Source organism: Meleagris gallopavo, chromosome 10 (genome assembly GCF_000146605.3).
Source record: "Meleagris gallopavo isolate NT-WF06-2002-E0010 breed Aviagen turkey brand Nicholas breeding stock chromosome 10, Turkey_5.1, whole genome shotgun sequence".
NCBI lineage: Eukaryota > Metazoa > Chordata > Aves > Galliformes > Phasianidae > Meleagris > Meleagris gallopavo.
Window position 1 is genome coordinate 5,406,388 of NC_015020.2, and position 17,955 is coordinate 5,424,342.

The following is a 17,955-nucleotide window of genomic DNA, read 5'->3' on the forward strand; positions in this document are numbered from 1 at the left end:
TTGTTGTTTAACAGAGTTAAACTCTCAGGTTTAACTACTAGTCCACTTTTCCTGGTATTAGTTGCACAGGTACTTAATCAAATGATAAAATGAGAGGGCATATTTATTCAAATATTGCTGATAATATTTACTGACAAATATCAGGGCCTTGAAACTCTCTAGGATATACTGTATTTTTATAGTCTGGAAGTAGTTACAGTCCTTAAATTCCACTGTTTTTTTTTCTTACAGAAAACATCTATTTGTAGAAAAGGAAGATCTCATTAGTTATTGTGACATTAAATAAGTCTGACAGCAAAGAGAATGTACTTTAGAAGTTTGCACCATCTTACATTATTGATGTTCAGTTACCAGAACTTGACAGGTTAATCTGATACAACTAAGAATTAGTATTTAATAAAAATATTATGAAGAATAACTGATACAAAGCAAAGAATGAAGAGGTTCAAGTTAATGCTTTCAGAAAAGATTATAATCGTGCTGCTTTAAGGTAAACTTAAGCGATGATGAGGGCTGTAGTGGTTATTTGGTAGGAGTTAGAAAATGGTTGGATATAAATGCAGTCTAAAAACATAAGCTTGAAACAGACACAAGAAAAAGCAGTTGTATGACCTTAAAAATTAATTTGCAAATTGGACGTTTTCTTCCTTTCTTTAGAAATATCAAAACTGTCTTTACAGGAACATTCACCAGTGTTGTAGACCAAAGTAACCTGATGTGTTTAGCTGTGAAGATGCAAGATGTAAGCTACCGGGGTAGAATCTCTGCTATCCTTGATGCTGAGACTGAGCAAGAGGAAAGGTGGTAATGTAGGTGGGGAGTATACATGTAAGGTGCTATTTGTAATTCTGTAGTGGTATAAGGTGCCTTTATGTAAGTCACTTACTGAAAACTCTGACTAATATGTTGTGCATATCACCTATTTCATTTTTATCAGATTTATTTATTCCTAATAAATTTTCTTAAAGGCACAAATAATTGTAGTAATACTGTTTTTTTTATATGTGAATTTCATGCAGGTGATCCTGTACAGGTGGATACATCCTCTACTTATTTTAAAGAACATACTGCACTTGAGACTACTAAAAGGGCACAGCCTAATGGCTACTCTCCTACAAGCATGTTACTGTGGTAAGGGCTTAGTCTGAATTGTATTTTGTTTTAGTCTTATGGTCTTTTAGTCTTTTATAGTCTTATATAAAAAATAAGTTGAGGAAACAAAAGCATATGATAGAAAGTGATAAAGTGATCTTGAAATATTTTAGAGAAGAATTTTACTCACAAAAGAAGCTTGAAATTTCTTTAACACTCAAAGACCTGGTAAAAGGAAAGGTAAAATTCATTTTGCCTAACTCTAATTATTTGTCTCTTTCAAGAGGGCAGAGCTTGTATTTATATTTTAAAAATTAATTAATTAAAAATACTGGGGGTATTGAACCTCTACCAAAACTAAAAGAAGCAATACCTATACTAAAGACGTCATTTTTACTTTTGCATAACTTTCTCCTTTGTTCTAACACACCTCCCTACACACAAAAAAAGAGCGCCCTTGAAGATTAAAAGCTAAAGCAGTTAGTGTCCTTTAAAATAGGAATTAGTGTTCATATTTTAGTTTTTTAGTTTTCATTATTACTGTTGTGGTTTAATTTCCATAATGAAGTTTTGTGTGGTAATGATAGAATCTAAGTCAAGCTGATAATGACTAAAAACGTTTTCTACTGTGACCAAATGAGTGCTATTTTTTAAGTTTCGTCTTCTTATTTTATATCCTAATAGTGCAATCTAGGTTAGAACAAGTCAGTTTTATAACTTCTGTTTCAACCAGTGATTTTATGATAATTGCTGCCTCTCTCTTTCCGTCTGAGTGAAGAAAAAGATATTAAACATCAAAAATAATAACAAAGTTAAAATGGTCTAAACAGTCCATCATGTAACTTCTAATACTTGTTTACTGTGACAGTTGTCGCCTTTTATCTTCTCCAATGTCTCTTTGACGAAATAGAATGTTAAAAATGTTTTATGATTGGAAGCATGTAAAAGGGAGTGGTGAGAAATAACCCCTCTGCATACCATGATAAAAATTACTTTTCTGCCTGGACTTTGACAATTTACATGGGAATTCATCATGAGCAAAATCAATGAATAAAATACTTAATTATGTAATACTTCTTCTAGTTTAATTAATCACTGTTACTAATTATTAGCAGTACTAAGAGTTTTTTGAAGCTCAGTTATCTTGCAGATAAACACTGAAAGAATTAAAAAAAAAAAGAGCCCAAACTAGCTTACTTTTAGTTTGCATTATGAAGTATAATTAATTTGTTTTTGTTCAGAGCTATTAACTTTTATTGATCTTATAAGCAGCTTATGGGAGTCCAGTCATGTTCAGCAAACTAAGAAGACATTAAGAATGGTAAATGTCGGGGGGTGTTGCAGAAGTGTCTCATGTGATACCTTCTATTCTCAGCATAGGCTAAAATTAGAACTAGACTGACATTGCATTGCAGTCTGAGTGAGAGTTCCAAATGGTTTTGACAGTACAAGCAAAATTTGTACCTTACCTAGGCTCTTGCACAGAAAGCAATGAGTCATGGAAAATCTTTGAAAACCAAATATTTGAGGTAAGTTGTTCCAAACTCTCTCAGGTGCTTGGAGGTGATTTTGGGGGGTAATTAGATGGTAGTAATTTGTGTTTATTTTACAGTCACCTTTGGGAATTCACTTCTTAATTGTCAGTGGCAATGTGATTATTGTGTTTTATTGTTTGTCAGGAAAATATCAAGAAGATTTGACAGTAACCTTGGTATTATATAATTAAGTATACCTGAAAGTAGAATCATGTACTTAGGGGCTTTCTTACTTCATAGTTCTAAAGCAATGTTTTAGAATTGAATTATATGCTGTCCACTTTTTGCCGAGTGAAAGCTTTCACTAAAAGTAAGTACTGTTTTGATTGTATGGTCTGAAATTGGCTTTAGTAGTGCCAAGTTGTAGAATTTGCAGAAATTGGAACCTTTTTGTATCTTTTTTGTACAACATACCTCAAACGATTTGTAGTTTTCTATCTGAAAATGTCCGAACAACAGGTATGATTGATCAGGTAAATCACTTTTTCTCAGTAGAAGACTAATTCTGAAAATAAGGCAATTTAAATCACAACTGCTAATTGGAACAAAAAGCCTCACACAGTGTTTTAGTCACTAGTGTTGCATGTTGGGATGAGGAATGGAAAGATATTTACTAGGAGTACCACTGAAAAAAGAAGTTAGTCTTTCAAAGTACAGCAATTAATTGTGATCATATTGATGCAGGGAAGGGAAAGATTAAAAAATCTTCTAGTTACAGAGAAGAAAGGATTGAATCCCTAAAAAGGGATTGAATTCCCAATTGAGTACCAGACAGCATTGTGCCTCATTGTCAGATGCCTTTTGTATCACCTGTCAAATCCTGCCACTCTTCCTTAACAAGTAAAGAATGGTTAATAATTCTTAGTATAGAAGTATTGGACCAGATTCTCTCTCTCTCTCTTTTTTTTTTCTTTGGGAGGGGGGTGGGGGATCAAGGTTTATAACATGATTTCATGCTGTCTTCAGAACAGGAATCAATCTTGACAATTTAAAGTTAGTATTTGCTTGTCTGTACCTTTTAAAGTGATTTCAGTACAATTGGACTGCACAAACAACCATGTTAACAAAAGACATGGTAAACAAAAAGTGGCAATAGAATGCTTTTTAGGAGGGTGTACTTACTGGAATGAGTGTCTTCACTGCTCTTCAGAAAATTATGTATTAATTGTCTCCCTAAGGAAAAAATGATTTCAAAACATTAGCCTGATTTGATTTGGATCTTGACACTCGGGAGGTCTACAAGATGGTGAAAGAGATGTGAAGAGTATGAGAAGTCTTTTTTAAAAAGGTAATGCATTACTAACTGTACACTATACTGTGAGAGATACTATTAAGAAAAATAATACAAACAAATGCACATGCTAATATGTTTCTAGCAATATATCAATTTCTCTGAAGTGCAAAATTCCTTTCATTGCAAGTATTTATACTATCCAGGATGCAACTGTAATGATTAATTACCTGGAGTTGCACAGAACACTAATTTCTTCCTGGAAGGGGAATGAATTCTTATCCCCAGAGTTAATAATGATGGCTATTCTCAGTCTACAATTGTAATGAATTGAAAGAAAGAGTTGTTCTCAAGAAGAATACAGAAGAGGTTGTAAAAAGGTCCTTCATACAGGTACCTCTGGGAAAAAAAAGTTCAAAATTGTACATTCAAGTTAGTATTTAATTTGCTTCCCAAAATGAATGTTGAAATTCTTTATACTTTCTAATTATTTTTTGTCACTATTTATTTTAGTTGTGTCAGCATCTTTGATAATAGTGCTGTGGTTTAATGAGCTCCCATGGTAAATTCTCTAGATCATTGCATAATGATTTTGTTGAAAGCTGGTTTTTGAAACTAATTACCATTTTTACTTGTTTACATTGTATTTTATTTCAGAAAATTTAACTGGGTGCAATTATTTTGTACATAGAAAGCAATTGGTAATATTCTGTTAGCTCTACATTAACTATATTCAATGATACAATCAAGGAGATAGTCTGTATTTTAGTTTTCATGTCACTGCCCCCATGCGGTAGGTGATACAAGCACTAAGGCACTGAAATTCACAGTTGGAGTCCTGCGATTGAACCTGAACATGTAAGAATCATGACTGAAACTGCTGTTTGCATTGGATCATTCACTGCTGTAAAGACACTTTGGGAAGTGAGAATACAGAAGATAAATGAAGAATTACGGAAAGAAAAGGAGTTCAGAGAGAGGTCTGCAGGAAGGTAGGTAAACTGTAGATGATATGTGAAAACCTAGACTCTAAGTTACATTGCAGAAGACTAGAAGTAGTCTTTCCAAACTCATCCACAGTCTAATTCTTTAGTCTTTACTGCAGTAGAACTCCCACTAGTTAGAATCTGGCAATACGTTCAGGTCAATCAATCAGATGTGTTCTGTGATAAAAATATTAGCATATAATCTAATAAATCTAATAAATACAGATATTAAAATCCTCTTTTGTGTGCATGCTCTAATTAGCTCTAATTTTTTTATTCTCATTAACAGTTGTTTGGTCTTCTCTGAGTAGCCAGCAATTTCATTAAATGTGAAAAAGTTTAGCATTTTTGGAACCATTCTTCATTTGTCAGAAGTTTGAAATGGAATAACAAATTCAGAAGTCATAAATGGAAAATAAAAGCAGAAAAAGAAGTGGGTTAATTATTAAAATTCTTGTTGAAGTCCCCACCAAAAACAAAGCTAAAAGAATCTCTAGCTGATTGGCATTGTTTGAGTGAACTTCTATTTGGTGGAACTGAAAGCTTTCTGTCCCACCACGAGATTGTTTCAAAATTTATGACTTTGGAACTGTCACTTTACATGAATTTATTTTCTATTTTCTGGCTGCAATGTGATGAAACTGAATAAAGTTTTATTTTCCTTTTGACTGTAAAACTAATCTATGCAGAGCTGCAGATGAATAGAATTACTATAAATTAACTCAGTCAAACATTACTTTATGTTCTTATCTTCCCTCAATTGATAATATAATTAACATTGAGAAACAATATTGTTACTCATTCAAAGTAACTTCTGCCTCTTTGTTTTTCCAAAAATAGAATGGTTGGTAATTATTGACTTTATTTACAGCTGCACCACTGACAAATTTTCTTTCTTTTGTAGGTTACTGCTTGTCTGGGAGGAGAGAACCACTTTAGCAAAACTCAAAGAGAAAGTAGTTAATGAAGATGGAAGAGCAGTTTTAAGGATAAAGGAAGAAGAATGGAAGGTATTGTGTATAGGTATTAATATTGCTGAATGAAGACTGAATGACTTGATGCATTTTAAGACTACTATTTACATCTTTACGCTCGCGGTTTTACTATTTCTAATAATGAAATGCTCATGTTTTTCTTTGCTAACCATGAATTGAGATCCACTATTGTGAGAATGTAAAAGCAAGCTGATTTTTTTAGTTTCGGGTATTAAGCATTCCTCTGCAAAAATAAAGCCCAGAAGACTTTCTTGCATTAGAAGTGATTTTACATTGCAAAATATGAGTTTAATTAGGTACGTCTTTGTTTTGTTAATGCACCCAAAGCACTGAAATATCTCAAGATGAAAAACCCCTGTGTTTAGATGCTCAAATAGATTTTTTTATTGTTACTTACTTTCTGAATGACAATGAGCGAGTTAGATTCTCAGATTCTTATTTCTAATGCATGCAGGGAGTTGGCTAACTGTAGAATCAACGACAGAATGGAATCTAGCAGTGAAGACAAGTTACAGAGCTGGTAGCTTTATCAATGCAGAAATGCAGGTGCCAGTTTGATGAAGAGAATTAGACTGTGTTGAGGTCAGTAAGAGTTACAGCCCTGACAGCAATACTCTGGTGTTCAATATAGGAAAGCTCTGTTTTTTGTTTGGAATTTGTAACATGGAAAGACTGGAGTGTTTCTATCCTTCTGCTCTTATTTTAGATAATCATTTAAAGGCAACAATCCATTTAGAGCAGCTTCATCCTCAGTTATAAAGCCTGAAACCCCTGAAACCTTTCAAGCAATGGCAGTAGTGCAGATGTCTAAATCCTGAAAGAAAACAGTCTGCAGATGAAACTGATGGTTAGAATGACCCTCACTGATAGAGTTCTTCTTTGGATGTTACTGTGGAGCTTGAGAAGAAGGAAATATTTATTATTATTATTTTTAAATCACAATAAAAAATATTAATGAGAAAAATCTTACCACCACTTTTTGACTAAACCCATATTCTTGTTTATTAAGCTGAAATTTTTTGGATTTATATTTCTTGTCTTAGACATTACCTTCCTGCTTATTGAAATTAGTCCATCTCCAAGAATGGCAGCTTCATAGGACTAGCTTGCAGAAAATTCCTCAGTTTGTTGGAAGATTTCACAATCTTGTTGTTCTCGATCTATCCCGGAATTCAATAGAAAGCATACCTAAAGAAATTGGTGAGCTGTACTTTATTTTGTTTTATATTGCTTTTCTATGAAAATTAATGTTTTACAAGCATGCAATTTCTTGGCATTTTACCTCCATAAGTTTACAGCTGTGTAGTTAGAAAACATTACTTGTATTTGGCAGTTAGATAGAGATCTTATGGCCACCAATTCCCCATAAACTTTTTTTTTTTTTAAAGGCCAGATGGAGAAGGCATATCTTCATGATAGCTCTCCATGGGGGGGAAAGCACAACAGATATTAGACATAAGAGAGCCTACTTAGAAAAGTGATACTGAAAAACAGGCTTCAAGTTCTGAGTTCATGGCGTGAGTTGTTCTTTTCATAAGTTTTTGGATTTTTTGAAGTACTCATCTAGGACTCTGTACTAGAGTCCTGAAATCCTTTAATTTAAATTTTTTATTTATTTATATACTATGAGAACACAGAACTCTTCTATAGCATTATTAGGATAACATGAAAAACATTTATGCTCTATTTCAAATACAATAAATATTTATGTTCATTCTTTCTCATTTCTGCTCTCTGCAGGCCAGCTGACTGGCCTCCAAGAGCTGCTTCTCAGTTACAATAGAATAAAGTCTGTTCCTAAGGAAATAAGTAATTGCATCAGTCTGGAAAGATTGGAACTGGCTGTCAACAGGAATATCTGTGATCTTCCTCCACAGGTTTTGGCTATTCTGATTTATTTATTTACTTATTTATTTTGTGGTGTATATTTTGAATTTACTCTGTGTTCTTATATTTGCTTTGGTATTCTAATGTTATAACTAATCCATATAAGTGCACACATAAACAGTTTTCATACCACTAATCCAACTGAAGATACATGACAAAGGCAAATATACCTGAGTAGTTGCAAGAGCTAATCTTTGTCTAGATAAATGAGCATACAGGACAGCAATACACTTGATGTTATTTTAGGCTGAAGATCTGCACTGATTGATTTACCCCACTGTGGATCTGATACCTTAGCACAGATGAGTTCCCTTTTAAGGCTGAGAATGCAAGTTCATGCCATTTGCCACCATATAATTGAAAGCAACTTTACCTGGACTTCTAGCTATGAAAAGGTTTTGTGTGATTTAGACAAATGCCTATGCGCAAAAAGTTGAATTAATTTTGTTCTGAGAAGATGCTGAAAGCAATTAAATGAGAATAAAGCAATTGCTTACATACTGTTGAGATTTAATTTGGTCTAACTTATATGTGAGAGAGACCTACATCTCCAACTATTAGCCTCCTAGGTACGGAAATGTCAAGTACGTAACCATATTTGCTTCTTCTAGTGTATTAAAAAAACACAATAATGGAGCATTGCAAAATTGAGTCCAAGCGACAATACCCAACAAATCTTCAAATAAAAACATACATGATTAGTCAAAACGCAGAATTTACTAAATCTACATGGATACAAGTTGTAAGATTTAATATAGAGCAATAGCTCTTAAAATAACAGCTCATAGTAAGTAATAGTAAATACATAGTTCTTTTCTGTTGAGATCATCACGTGGCAAACATTGGAGATATTTAGTGTAAATTTATCGTGGTTCTGTGTACATGCAAGTACTTCTTTTGGGCCAGATTTGCCATCAAACATCTTTGCATTGCCTGAAAATTATAAAAAACATTTGAATACACGATTCACCAAAGGAACTAGGTGTTGCAGCACTCATTGAGGCTATGTTTAATTTTTAATGTCTTGCAGCACTAATGGACTTCACAACACTGAAAGTATCTAAGTTCCCTCCAAAATGCCATCTATGCAATAGGAACCACAAAAACTAAATATTTGCTTACTGAAATACAGCAACTTGCATGGAGAAGCACCAGCTGAGCATGAAATACTAAAGACAGTGATCGTAGAATATAATCACAGAAACATTTATGTTGGAAAAGACCTTTAAGATCATTTAGTCCAACCCTTAACGTAGCCACTGCCAAGTCTACCACTAAAACATGTCCTTAAGCACCACATCTACACATCTTTTAAATAGCTCCAGGTGATGTCTTTAAAAATCCTTTTCTTTATATTTGGGATGTATCTGCATTGTAGTCATGACATTCAGCTTCTCAGCATTTAGGGCGCTCACCTTAAATGAGACAAAGGTGATAAAGTGTAACCACCTGAACAGCTTGAAACCTACGTCCCAGGTAAGTGCTGTAATTGTACACTGAAATTCAGTTAATGTAACTCAGAAACCATTCTGTGTTTACAAACTCCAAAGTGTGTTTTAATGTTAAATGAAATGTTAATTTTAATGTTAAATTTTCTTTTTTTCAGTAAACATGACATGAGTGCTGTAATGGAACATCAATACAAAATTGCATTAAATCTCTTTCCTTTCAGCTAAGTGATTTAAAGAAGCTTTCACACATAGATTTGTGTATGAATCAGTTTACCACCATCCCTTCAGCTCTTCTGAACATGCCAAATCTAGAATGGTTAGATATGGGAGGAAATCGACTCCAGAAGCTTCCTGATGCTATTGACAGGTAAACCCAGCTCAAAGCTCACATCATAGTCTGAATTATACTGCATTGAAATTCTAATGATTAAATCCTGTTTCAAAAGCTATTTCAATATTAACCTGATGGCAAACTTAAGATTTGTCAGCTTTTGTGAGTATTTGATAAGTTGGAATAATTAAGTAAATATATAAATAGTACATGTACTGTTACCAAGTTAAATGTTTCTTGCTAATGACATTTTCAAGTAGCAGTTTAGATAGTTATCTTGGATATGGGATCTTCTTAGAGATTTTTATTATTCTTTATTTGAGTCCTTTATGTGGCTGTTAAAAACAATCAATTTAGAAAATAAATCTTATCAATCATTTATACAAATTTTCTAAATGTTGACTGAAGAAATACCTACTTTTACAGAATGGAAAATCTCCATACTTTATGGCTCCAAAGGAATGAGATTAACTCTTTGCCAGAAACCATTGTTAATATGAAAAATCTTAGTACTCTTGTTCTTAGCAACAACAAACTTAAGGATATTCCTTCTTGTATGACGCACATGACAAATCTGAGGTAAGAAAAAGCAACAGATAAGCAGCAGATAAGTTTTAAAGCTTCCCTTAAGTTGTGTATCAGAGTGATGCTAAGGAAGAGGAAAAGGTGTGTTCACAGATATACAGCATAATTCACAACACACAGATTCACAACATTTGAGAATCCAGTCAAGAAAGCTTTAAGAAGCACAGTGCATTTGAAGAGTGTAAACTATGATAGTTACACTCCCAAAGTTTAAGGAGACAAATACATTTCTGCACATCAGGGACACATAAGCTTGTATAAGCTTTAATTTGTAAAGAGAGGTCTGTAGGCTTTATCTACATAGTCTCAGTTGTTCTTGGGTAAATGGTAGCTATTGTGGGGTGTAATGATTTGAGGGAGAACGACTCAGAGGTGATACTCTCCTAAAGTAGGGAAATGTCTGTTTTATGGGGTTTATTTGGCCTTCTTCCTACAGCTGTTAGAATATCATGGGCACACTGTAGTATTACCCTAAGGCAAGCATCATAAATGGTCAAGCCATGGTATACATGGAACAAACTATGGGAGTGGACTAAGAACAGAGGGACATTGGGTGGACTTACCTTGCAATTAGAACACCAGCATTTGCACACTTGTTCTGATCTGCTTATCTGTGGAAGCTGGATTATGCTGACAACAAAGTGAACCCATAAGATAAAATTATGAGAACTGCAATGTTTTCTCCCACAACTGTCAGCTAATTATTATAAGAATTCTTCTTCATTTAGTTATCTGATTCTGCTAATGCGTTGGTGGTTTCAACGTAAGGCTCATAGCATCTGGAAAAATATCCATAAATTCTGTTTCTCTTGTTCTAAATATTAGCAGATAAATCTTAATTCAGTTTCAAAAGTTCTCTCTGGTCAAGATGCAGTGCAAGCATAACCTTTTCCACTGACCTGACAGATTTGTCAACTTCAGAGACAACCCACTGGAGTTAGAGATAACACTCCCTCCATGTGAGAATACAGAAGAAGAGGAGCAACAGGAAATGTTCGGCATTGAATTCATGCACATGTATATCCAGGAGTCACTGAAGAAAAGAGGTATGTTTTTTTGTTAATTCCAGTCCCTCTGGAATGAAGTGACAAAGGGAAGGCTAAGCTGGATAAAAGAAAACTAGAGTACGTATACAAATGAGACATGAAAAGCCTGGATTAGTATTTTCCAAAGTCTGCAAGCTGAATTTTACTGAGGATGGGGAGAATTCTGTCTCTCCCTGACAAAAATCCAGTCTCCTAAGCAAAGCGCCCCCTACACTTTCATCTCATTTCTAAATTGCTATGCCAAAAAACCCTGCCACTAGTAATGTCAAAGGAAACAGATTACATTTCTCTGCCTGCTTAATGGCTTCAGTAAAAGATCAAAATAAGCACTTCTAAACAGATGTGCAGGTGGCAGCTTGTAGAGAATTCCATCCACTGAAGATATAAAAACATTTTCTTTGATCTTCCATTCTGCATGTCTCGAAGCTTTAAAACGCTCTTCAGAACCCTAAGCTAACTTTTTTCTTATCCATGTTTTATGAATGAATATTTAAATTAACAAGAATACATCAAAACAAGTGGTTTAAAAATAAGTTTTATTTTTTAATGAATGCTCCTAGAGCTGATGAAATAAGTACCTAAGAATACTTAAATAATTTAGGAGGAAATACAAAACTATCCTGAATATCTAACTGGAAACAAATTATGTTAATTTCTCTTATTTTAACCCACTGTCTTTCAGGAAATGTGGAAAGCTGCACTTCTGATGCTTCTCCTATCATAACTGCTAATGATGAAGGAACTTAACTGTAAGTAGAAACTATCAAAAGATGCTTCTTCCTAACAATACAGCTTGCAATTAGTTTCAAGTATTCTTAGGGATTTCATTTTTCTAGTAATGAGAACTGCTTTGCATATTTTTAATTTCCAGTCAAACTGGGAAATATAAAACTTTTTTTTCGGATAAGAAAGACTAGAACAGGTTTTCTGTAAGCACTGAATCTGCTTTTTATACAATCCAGATAGATTTTGTAGTTTTTCTGCCAGTTCCAAATCTGTATCTTGTCATGTAGTTGTCTCTGGGACAGCTGTCAACAGGACATTCTCCAAGGACACAGAGGAATCTGTATAATACTGTAGTGCAGCCTCGTATCCTCGATGTTGTAAATATCTGATCCGTCCGTGATCAATCACAAGTTTACAGAGGGAACCTATCTGCTTTCTCTCTTCAACAGTAAGGAGCCTAATTTCACGGAGATGGGGGTAAAAAAAAAGAACAGAATATGTTAGGAGAATAATTTTGTTAATTAACATTAGCAGTTGAACTTAAAAAGACTACTAAAGTCAGTATAATTTCACTTCAAATCAGGCAAGCATATTTATATATTTATGTTCATGAAAATTCTGTTTTTAAAGTGGAATATTTCTATACAATAAGTAATTATATTGCTTCTGTAAAATGAGTTATTTTGAAGACCCAAACCAATTTCATGTTTCAATATCCATAATACTGATTTTTGTAAGAGTTTTTATGCTAGGGGGGAAAAAAAAAAAAAAATCACGTACCCTTGTAGAGCGTCAGAACCAGTCTCTGTTTTACTGTATGTTTGGTCATGCTCTTCTGTGTTGTTAGTGTGATCTTCACTTTCTTCATTTGTAGAGGCTTTGGTTATGGTTCCTTTCATGCCACAAGTGGCCCAGCTACTCATCCTTTGAAAATAATGAAATTCTACTGGTCCAAGTCCTACTGATCTAAAGAACTCTCTGCCTACATAATGTGTCCAGTCACACTTGTGATGGCAACACAGCGCAATAACAATTCCAGCTACAGGCTTAAAGTCTTCTTTGTTCCTTTCATTGTTGTCATCATTTGAACTGTCAGAAGCTCCTTCTGCATTATTCTTAGTACGCTTTGGTGCAGGCTCTTCATCTTCTTCATTACAGCAAGTTGCATAACTTTCTACCAAACATCTCAAAGCAAGATCTGGGGGAAAAGAAACAAAAAAAAGAGAGAGATGCTGAAAATAAGAGCAATGTACACCTTGCCTTTACTTACATAGGCTATATTGCTGCTGGGAACGTGCTTCCCACAAAGAACAAAAGTGTGCATCACAAGCCAAAAAGCAACAACTTGAGGATAGCTAAAAATAAGAAGCATACTGTGAAAGCATGAAAACTTTATATGCTAAATGAATATTATGAGTCCTGTACAGCTATTAAGTTCTTATTCTCTTCAGTCTTTCTTCTACCCCAATCAAGCTGAAATATTTTGATTACCAGACTGGCATACTTATCCTCCCTTATAAAGCATGCAAATATTTGCTCTAAAAGTTTCACATCCAGGACACACTCTCTTTAATAGATATGCTTCTTAATGTCCAAATGCTTCTTAATAATACCTATACTTCTTAAATGTTTAACGGTGTCGTCTTTGTAACAATACCTATATAAGCTTTATACATGAGAGGTCTTTCTCAACTTAGTTAAGCATATAACATTAGGAAAAGTGTAATAGTTTAAAATTATCAGTACAGGAAAAAAAGTTCATATTGTTTGCTTGGGATATGTATTCAGACAGAGCGAATATACTTTTAGAAAGAAAAATATATTAGGGTAGAGAAGATGGTGCAAAAAAGAAAATACTCTCAACCACTGACAAATACATGACCCATGCCCCACTCTATCCTTTGGTCTACTCTGTAATAAACTAGAAAGGTTTTGCTTCTGTCTAAAGTAAAACTTGTCTACTATTATACATTTTTCTGTTCTACTATAGTTAACAGATATTTGGAATAGAATTTCTGTATTCACCAGCAAGTAGTAACAGGGAGAGAAAAGCATAACTATTTGGAAGATCATTCCCTTCAGAATGTAAGGCTTAATATCCTGTCGTCCTGTGGTTAACACCTATCACGCATACCTGTGGCAGCACCACACAAATGTTTCCCAATTCCTACCACTGGTAGTTTTTTCTTCTCTAAAATAGGTACCTTATCTGAAAAATAAACAAAACAAAATACACAATGACATGTACTATGTTAGTTGGGCAAATACTTGTTCTGGATAATTATATTTCAGCACATTTAACAAATAAATGTTTACCAGTACTAAAAATACAATGGTTTGTACACAGAGTTATAAGCTACTGAAATTATTTTTAAATGAAAAGCAGCAGATTCTGTGTCTGAGAATCATATAGTTAGGTTATTCTTTAACAACTCGGCCCTGGCAAAAAGGAAAGAATATATTTTAATGCTGTTAGGAAGCAACACTCTTTTCTTCCCAAGTGGCAATAATATACAGCAGTAAAATGATTACCAGAGAACTCTGGAATTATCTGCGGCTGAGAGATTAGCTCCAGATAATAAAGGCAAAGTATTTAAATAACCTTTTAAAATGCAGTATTGGAAATACAGGATTTTGCATTTAAGCTAGGATAAATTTATCCATTTAACTATTCCAGTCTTTCGACAGCTGTCCCTACATACTCCATAGCACTGATTTGAGTAGCATGCAGTGATACACACAACTACACAACTTATTTCTTTCTGCACATGTAAAACTAAGGTGTATAAACATGCAACTTCTAAAAAACAACAACAATGTATTACTTATTTTGGTGTTTTCCACCCTATAATTCTAAAAAGCAGAAAATTTCAAATAATTCAAATTGTTACTTTTTTATATATACATGCACTGTTGATGTGTCCAAGCAACCACTGAGAACCTGGTACACATAAGCATGCTACATACAAATAGACTCGATATCCAGTATTCATTTCTAAAATAAAGCCTCTATTTCAGAGGTATGAAGGTCAAGAAATAACTTACTTAAACATAAATGCTGAATATCAACTTGAAGCCTTTCAAATATAGAATCTGTCTTTTTATGTTTTCCATCCACCTATGCAAACAAAACACGATAATTAAATAGGATTGTCTGCTAATAATTATAGTTTTGCTGCAGCTCTTAGTGACCAGCTTTAGTAACTTTTGAAGTTAATTTCCAACATTAAGACAGCAAGAATTTTTTCTAATAAGTGTACTATTGGCAAAGTATGGAACACATACAATCACACTTGCAGAACTTTTAATGTTTTAAAGACTTTATGTTATTTTGGAAGATGAAAAGCAAATGCTAACAGCTTTGATGACAACAGTTTAAAAATTATACTCTGCTAATATGACAATATCCTCTTTTACCTTGAATCTTGTAGTTGCCCTTTCTACAAGCAAAAATTGAATATTTTCAGTATCTTGTAAGGCAATATCAACCCAGTGAGATAGCTTTCCTCGCCCAGCTCCAAACTCAACAAAACATCTTCCTGGACCAAGCAAATGTAATTTTTCCATGTTACCTAAAATAGAAGCCTACAAATATCAAAAGATTATTTATGAATCATGCAAATATATGATGATGCCTGATAAAAAAAAATCATCATTCCACCAAACTGCAGAAAACTTTTTCAAGTCCTCCTTCCTTGACAGATTAGGAAAGAGATTCTGTGCACACACAGGAAAAGGATTATAATTTCTGGCTAATAAGCATTACCCTGCCACAGAACTCCACTCAGTAACTCTGATTTATCTTAATTCAATATAAAATAAAAATATATAAATGAAAGCTCAGGTACTTCAGTACTATTACTAACACTTACCAAAGCAGCTGTTCTTTTATATATATATGTGCTAGTATTTGAATATATAATATATATATATATTATATATATATATGCGCCAGTATTTGAAAAGCACAGAATTATAAAGCATCAGATTTACTCTGTATAAAGTATCTAACACTATGCACATGCAGCCATTAGAACAGTTACACCTTTTTAAAGTCATCCATAGCAGTAGCCATACCTGTTGTTTCAAGTGTTTGAAAGCAGAGTCCCCGTTCTTTGGGTCATTTAAGGCTTCCTGTAAAGCCTGGTGAGAGAGTACTTGTTCTTTAAGGTCAAGTTCCAGACCTGCACACAAATGCAGAATTTTTCAGTATAGGTTTTAAGTGTTTCTGTTTTTGCAACACATTGCAAAACTCATGTTCATGTATGTTACAACTCATAATCAGATACAAGCTCAAATTATGGCAGGAACTAAATACCCTTTTGGGAGCTTAAGTCTATCATTGTATCTTTGTAACAGAAATATATATTTTCTTATCTGTAGTGTTTTTTGAGCGGAAAACAACAAAAAAAAGAAGCACAGAAGGAAGGGAAAGTAGATTTATGGCAAAAGATCAACATTCTATCACTCCTTCAACTTAGTTTATTCCGCTGAGTAAAATGCAGATGTTAGCCTACATCTTAATTACTTCAGATTTGTCCAGTATCAAGTTCATCTCATATTTTCATAAATATTTAACAGCAAAAATAACAATGAGACATTTATTCAAAATGTATTATTTTTAGTATTAGGTGAGCTCACCATTACTTGCTTTTTTCAACTTGATAATTAAGTTCTCAAGCTCTTCTTTGGATAGGGAAGAGAGAGTTACCTTTTTAAGGAAAAAAACACAAGGGCAAGAATTTTTTTTTGCCAGTTCTTTAGTCATACCATAAATGGCAGTATGTTATGTAGGGCAAAAGCATTAGAACAAATAAATGTACTCACTTGATTTTCTGGTATTTCTGCTACTTCTTTTACACCTGCATTAATATCTTGAACAAAGTAGACCTTTGAAAAGCAAAAGAAAACCAATCTGATTCTATTTATTACTCTGAAGCAAAAAGCTAAGTTCTTCAGTGCTTTCATCATACTGTACACAGCAACAGGAATCTACTGCAAAGGAAAAAAGAACTCTTTCCTAAAGTCCAATCCTGAGTCCCCAGAATAAGTCACTGTTCTAGCACATTTTTACAAGATTAAACATGTTAGTAAGAACTAAGCTGTTAATGCTTTCTAGACTGGTCACAGTGACAGCTTCACAACTGCAGCAGTTATTATGTTGTCTTGGAACAGCTGCTGAAACACGCATCCTATCCTATTCATTCTTTCGCACTGCCTGCATCTGTCAGCCAAGCTTTCCATGACTCACCGCTAACCTGCACAGATCTGGCAGGGCTGGGTTAGGAGAGTGCCAGAGGCAAGGAAACATCTACAGCTCCCTTTTTAGTTTTGTTTTTCCAAGGCAAAATGAGAGTTGTGGTGGCATTGCGAGAGACCACTCTCAGAAAACATTTTTTGTGAAAAAATCCATTCCACGTTTTCATTTATAACTAAGAGAATCAAACTACAGTGGAAGGGGATACAGAAGAAAGGGAGCAGAAGTGAATTCCATTTCAAAAGAACAAGTGCTCTCCTACCATGCTGCGTTGACCGCAGCGCCTGCAACCACTGGGTCTTCCCTTCCCTATGGCACTGCAGGGGCTGCTATGCAAGGCTGTCATGGGCAGGGCTGCACAGCTGACTGTACACTCACCGGCTTTGGCTTCTCTCTGGAATTACATTTTTTTAAATGTTTTTGTAGTTGGTCTTCATACACGGTACTAAAATTCAAAGAGAAAGGAAAAGCAAGTCACACCAGTTATGGTGAGATCTCTGATGTTAGAAAAAAAAAAGTATTTTGCATCTACTTACTGTTTCGGATCAAGAGGGCACGGAATTCTTTTCCTGTCATTTTCTTTCTGGTTAAGAAAGTTTTAAACAACACGTCAGAGTGCATTCAGTGTTCCTGTTGTACAGAAGCTGCTGAGGAACATCTGAGAATCGCAAACAATCTATTCAGAGGGGTCTGGAGAAACAGGGCAGGAACCGAACGCTCCAGCAGATCCCAGACCCATAACTAACGGCAGCACTACCGCGGGGCCGAACCGACGGTTCGTCCGTGCGGGACCCGGGTGCCCGGGCTGCCCCTCCCCTCACCCCGGCACGCGG

At 34.4% G+C, this 17,955-nt stretch overlaps 2 protein-coding genes across 3 annotated transcripts in view; one reads left to right on the plus strand and one right to left on the minus strand.

Moving 5' to 3' along the window:
* Positions 1 to 132: 132 nt before the first annotated feature.
* Positions 133 to 13,818, plus strand: LRRC39 (leucine rich repeat containing 39). Of its 2 annotated transcripts, none has more exons than XM_019618498.2 (12): positions 133 to 809; positions 1,020 to 2,621; positions 3,806 to 3,915; positions 4,656 to 4,850; positions 5,749 to 5,854; positions 6,883 to 7,039; positions 7,580 to 7,716; positions 9,399 to 9,544; positions 9,935 to 10,087; positions 11,000 to 11,139; positions 11,822 to 11,888; positions 12,740 to 13,818. In XM_019618498.2, exons 4-11 carry the CDS (start codon positions 4,726 to 4,728, stop codon positions 11,884 to 11,886), a joined length of 1,029 nt encoding a protein of 342 aa, XP_019474043.1. In that variant the 5' UTR covers positions 133 to 809; positions 1,020 to 2,621; positions 3,806 to 3,915; positions 4,656 to 4,725; the 3' UTR covers positions 11,887 to 11,888; positions 12,740 to 13,818. The 2 variants fall into 2 exon arrangements, with proteins under 2 accessions (XP_019474043.1, XP_019474044.1); XM_019618499.2 differs by having other exon boundaries at positions 4,689 to 4,850.
* Positions 11,659 to 17,955, minus strand: part of TRMT13 (tRNA methyltransferase 13 homolog) — a 7,811-nt gene continuing 1,514 nt past the window's right edge. Inside the window, exons 2-11 of the mRNA XM_010715870.3 lie at positions 17,659 to 17,705; positions 17,501 to 17,567; positions 16,693 to 16,755; positions 16,507 to 16,576; positions 15,943 to 16,049; positions 15,283 to 15,450; positions 14,911 to 14,983; positions 14,000 to 14,074; positions 12,646 to 13,063; positions 11,659 to 12,322 (exon numbers count right to left, since the gene is read on the minus strand). Of these exons, the coding sequence (XP_010714172.2) occupies positions 12,145 to 12,322; positions 12,646 to 13,063; positions 14,000 to 14,074; positions 14,911 to 14,983; positions 15,283 to 15,450; positions 15,943 to 16,049; positions 16,507 to 16,576; positions 16,693 to 16,755; positions 17,501 to 17,567; positions 17,659 to 17,705 (1,266 nt within the window). The 3' untranslated portion in view covers positions 11,659 to 12,144. The remainder of the gene's footprint in view (positions 12,323 to 12,645; positions 13,064 to 13,999; positions 14,075 to 14,910; positions 14,984 to 15,282; positions 15,451 to 15,942; positions 16,050 to 16,506; positions 16,577 to 16,692; positions 16,756 to 17,500; positions 17,568 to 17,658; positions 17,706 to 17,955) is intronic.